Here is a 5,351-nt window from a genome sequence, read left to right on the forward strand (position 1 = left end):
TTGGGCTCACTGGTGACTGCCGAAAATGATACCAGCAGAGAAATTCGGAGACGCATAGTGGCTGGAAATCTACATACTTTGGACTCCACAAGACGCTCCGATTGAATAGAGTTCGCCGCCGTACCAAACTGACAATCTACAAAACGCTCATTAGACCGGTAGTCCTCTACGGATACGAGACCAGGACGATGCTCGTGGAGGAGCAACGCGCACTTGAAGTTTTTGAAAGGAAAGTGTTGCGTACCATCTATGGTGGGGTGCAGATGGCGGACGGTACGTGGAGGAGGCGAATGAACCACGAATTGCATCAGCTGTTGGGAGAACCATCCATCGTTCACACCGCGAACATCGGACGACTGCGGTGGGCCAGGCACGTAGCCAGAATGGCGGATAGTAACCCGGTGGAAATGGTTCTCGACAACGATCCGACGGGCACAAGAAAGCGAGGTGCGCAGCGGGCAAGGTGGATCGATCAGGTGGAAGATGACTTGCGGACCCTCCGTAGACTGCGTGGTTGGCGACGTGTAGCCATGGTCCGAGCCGAATGGAGAAGAGTTTTATATACCGCACAGGCCACTTCGGCCTTAGTCTGAAAAAAAATAATAATACAGCCTTGTAGCTCACAAATACGGACAAAACTTGCTCTGTACATCAAGGATTCGTCCAGTCGCCCTGTACGACTATGGGACATGGACGTTAAAAGATGCAGTCTATCAAAATCTCGGAGTGTTTGAGCGGGAACTACTGCGTTCAATATTTGGCGGCGTGGTAGAAATTTGCGTAGACGCATGAATCACGAGTTTTGCCAAGTGTTTGCTGGAAGAGAAACTAGCAAAAGTGATGTTTAACAGAGAACCTGGAAAAGGAATCCGACTCCGGGGTAGATACCGTACTCGCTGGTTGTGTGCAATCGAGGAAGATGTGGGTGCGGCCGGTGTGCAGGGAAACTGGCGAATATGGCGGCCTAAGAACGAGCGATCTGGAATATGACAATACATTTGGTATTGTTCCGAACAACACGGAGTGTACGACCATCATAGGTAAGTAAATAATTGTACGTAGCCAAAGAGCTGAAATCGTCATCTAAATTTTCCACGGGAATTCGGACATAACAAGCACAATGTGCCAATGTGCAACACTATTGGATGTAGCATAGAAGCATAGCTTACATAAATTGTAGACGAGCTTTGATGAGATAGTCAATAGTACCTACTTATATATTTTGTCAGCAAAAGAAAAAAGAACAAAATAGTAACAACTGACTGGAAGTTGTTAAGCTTCTATTGAAATGAAACTATTTTTATTTATTTTACCGTCTTTCAATACATGAATGTATAGTTGCTCTTGACTCTACGTTACTAGCTTACTTGTATATTTACCTAACATTCAGTGCGACTCACAATATGGCAAGAATACGTTCCGAGAGAGTGATGTACCATGAACTTCCAAACAATAGTGATTTGAGCTGTTTGCATGGATTAGCGTTACGATTACGATGTCTAACTAATAAATTAATAGTCTACTATCACATTCAATTACATTTTTCGTTTGACGCGATCCAATTGCTATGTGTTAAATCCTAGCTTAATTAAGAGAAAGTTCTAATGTATTGCTACGAATACGCTTTTGAATCTCACAAATAGGCTGGAAATGTGTTTGTTTGTATGGCATCGACTTAGATTATCTCTACTCTCCCCCTTCGGGGTTCACATTTCGTATATGATCTTAGTTTGCATCCGCAGGGTAGAGAGCTGACTTTATTTGGCAACAGTTACCTTCATACCGTGTAGGTTACCCATTATAGCGAGAGAAATTTGATCAATGCGTCATATATTAACCGTGGGTTGATGTCGGAGTCCGCAGTGTAGCGAACCCCTCGAAGGTTCCCGTCGTTGTGGCTCAAGACTCCATATTCTCCAACAATGAAACCGTCGGGAGTTTTTTCTTCAACGCGATATTTCCGATAGTTTCGCCCTTCTACCACGTAGCCGACTTTGGAATCGTCCGTTGATCCGGATGCAGGCGCCAAGGTTTGTACTACATTGGGAGTGTTCCCGTTGCCAACTCCTTGCTTTTCTACGTAAGGGTCTATCACTTCTGTTGGATCGGGCGTTGGTTTGTTAAGATTCTTCTTCGGAGGTTCCTGAACCTGTTTAGGGGTGAACTTTCCTATCGCATTGTGGATTGAGCTCCGGTCTGCTGCATCTGCCGGTGCGTTCAACTCGTCGTACGGGATCTTGTCCAAATCGTTGAATACAATACGCTTCTGACTGGTAGAAGACTCGGTAGTCGTTTGCATCGGAGGCGAAGAAACTCTGGAAGGGGGATTATCATAAGCCGTTTGCCAAAAACTTGAAGGTTTAGAGTAAATCTTAGCTGGTTCGGAGTATATTTTCGCCGGTTCTGAATAAATTCTTGATGGTTGAGAGTAAAATTTTGCTGGTTCGGAATAAACTTTTGCTGGCTCAGACCATACTTTTGCCGGTTCACTGTAATTTTTTTCCGGTTCAGACCAGATCATGGGTAAACCAGGCTGGGGCGGTTCATTGGCAGGTGCCCTGGAAGGCGCTTCCGTTGTGTTTTGAGAAGCGAGATATTCTTCATCGATGTCTCTCCAGGTTTTAATAGTGGGAGCAGTTTCGCCAATAAAGCTGTAAGAAACTGATCGAGGTTGAGCCTCACTTTTCTTGTCATGATAAATAACGGTCTGACGAGACGCAAGTGGGTCCTGTTTTCGTTGCATCCGTCCACGGTTCGACTGCATGTGCATCTGTTCGGAATCCGGTGTCCTCATAACATGATGAATATTACTCGATTCCACTCTTTCAGGTTCGTTCTGACCAATACCCAAAGACGGATCACTTTCCTCAATAGTGAACTCACTTCGAAAGGAATTTGAATTCACGGATCGATCTTCTTCGTTCATTTGGATTGGTTGATCGTTTAAGAGAGGCTCTTCGGTTTGTTGACTAGCGAGGATAGTAGTGGGAAAAGTACTCGTAATTGTAGCGCTACTTAGAGAATCAGTCCCTGCGGAAATTGTAGTTGACATTGTTGTATCAAACCCTTCACTTTCAGTTGTACTGATGGAACTAATGCTGATTTCACTTGCAGCTACTTCCAAATCATCCTTTTCTTCTATTGGTTTGATAGTAGTCGGCGCTGTTGTTCTCTGCTTCCCATATCTGGATCGAGTCCTACTTTTGAAGCCATAAGATCGTGCTCCGGTGCGACCCACATCTTCTTGAGAATTGAAAAGTGTTTCTATCGGTAGTATGCTTTCTTCATCTTCAGCACGTTCGTAGTAAATTTGGCTGAACTTGCGCGACCCTCGAAATGGATGAGCTGTCACTGCAGATTGCGGCACATTTGTACTTCGACTATCGTAGTTATTGCTCCGACTGCTTCGAGAATCAGAACCCATTAGAATCGATAGGAACTCTTTGCCTGATAGGATATCACTTGGTGTAGGATAGCTGTATATGTTGTCAATGGTTGAAATCTGGAAAGAAAAAGAAACAAACCGGATATGAATCGATTGGACCTTCGTAGTACGCGTGACTATCAGAAATCATTTGCTAATGATAGGATTCAATTAGAGGCAAGTTAAAAAATAAAAATCATCGATCGAATAGCCATTACCGTCAAAACGAGCAAAGCGAATTCCTTAACGGCAAATTAACTATAATTTATTTTGAATCTCCATTCTTTTGCTTCCATCTGGTCGAGCCTTACACACTGACCACACCTTTGCATGAAACGCATGATAATCGTGAAAAACAACCATCAGGCGGGGCCGTCCTGGTCACTAAGTCGCGAAATGATGATGATAGTGGAACTGCGCAAAAGAGAAGCAGAAACTGGCCTTTTGTACGTGATTATGCTTCCACTCCACACGGTTGATGTTTGTGGTGGCTTTGCGCGGAGTAAAGGATCTTCCAATCAGCTGCATGTCGCATGGAACGAGGGGGTTTGGTATGCTATCGGTTCGATGCACTTCCTTGAAGGTACGTATTGGTGCTTAGCATAAAGAAGTCAAATGTATGTTGCAATTTTATCTTTACCAGATTAATGGTTCAACAAAGAAACTTCTTAACGAATAATAAGCCAATAAATGCTGAATTGTTGTTATCTTTCAAACTAGTCTCATAGACTTTGTTTTATTGCTCTAGGTATGTATAGAAGGGATGTCTCTTCACAAGGAAGACAATTTAAACACTATTTTCTTGAACAAGTAGAAGAATATAACTCACAAACCCTAGATAGTAGCAAAAAAATGTAATGGAATGAAGTAGTATGATTCTGTCTTTCATATTCCAATAGGTTCTGATGCAACACACGGTTGGTAGATAGACATTATTTTTTTATTTATTTAACATGTCCCGCAACCTTTGTAATATATCCTGAGCATACTCCTTAACTTTAGTACGAATTATTTTTCCCTGCATCATAATCCATATTTAATGATAAATTAAATACTTTAGCTTCTAATCTTTAACAGTATTTTTCATAATGTACGGCTCAAGATTAAATATGAATTTCATTTCAAGGATGTGAAATTAGGTTTTGATTGGTTTGAAGGGCATTGCAGTCTTACGACTTGGTTTGACTACCATAAGGAGAAGAATTTGGAATCGATGATTTGAGATACGTCGCAATTCTGTTAAAAACAAATATAGATAAACATGAGCATGATAAATTTGCATATGCATCTATTTATAGTAAAAATTGGCCTTTGGACATAATTATTCCATCGCCATTTAAATAAATGATTGATTGCATAAGCTTCCGTTAGCGAGCACAATCTACGGGGCATATAAATCTATTGCACAGATACATGCTTCGTGACATATGAACTCGATGTATCTACCGACAAACAACGACACACCGAACGCAAAGGGCCCGCCATTCTAATTAAAGCCTAAACTGCTCGATTAATCTTAATTCGGCAGGCACCAGACAAGTGGAACCTACATAAATTCACACAACTGCATGCATCGTGAGAGTACCCGTTAGGAATGGGCGTTTCACAGGATTTGCATTCGATATATGGCAAGGTTTGTACTTTGATACAATAACCGGTACTGGCACTGCGTGATTATTTATACCGACAAGTAGTGCACAACCCAACCAAACACGCCAGTTAAGCCTATTTACACGGGTCTCGGTGAATGCAAGTTCAAGAGTTTGTGGGAACATATTTATAGTGTGAGAAAGTCGCACTACACTTCGAACATGCCAATCCAAATCCGGCTTTGTTGTGCTAATCATTCATGAGCTATTTAAAGTGTTGTCCAAAAATATGCCCAATCAACATGCGTGGGGTAAGCAGTTTAGGCTGATTTAAATCT

General features: G+C 42.3%; 1 protein-coding gene across 1 annotated transcript in view; it reads right to left on the minus strand.

Moving 5' to 3' along the window:
• Window positions 1-1,173: 1,173 nt before the first annotated feature.
• The window catches only part of LOC134208449 (uncharacterized), a 53,552-nt gene continuing 49,374 nt past the window's right edge, over window positions 1,174-5,351 (minus strand). Inside the window, exon 2 of the mRNA XM_062684395.1 lies at window positions 1,174-3,502. Coding sequence (XP_062540379.1) covers window positions 1,799-3,502 — 1,704 coding nt within the window. The 3' untranslated portion in view covers window positions 1,174-1,798. The remainder of the gene's footprint in view (window positions 3,503-5,351) is intronic.

Source organism: Armigeres subalbatus, chromosome 1 (assembly GCF_024139115.2).
Source record: "Armigeres subalbatus isolate Guangzhou_Male chromosome 1, GZ_Asu_2, whole genome shotgun sequence".
Classification (NCBI taxonomy): Eukaryota; Metazoa; Arthropoda; class Insecta; order Diptera; family Culicidae; genus Armigeres; species Armigeres subalbatus.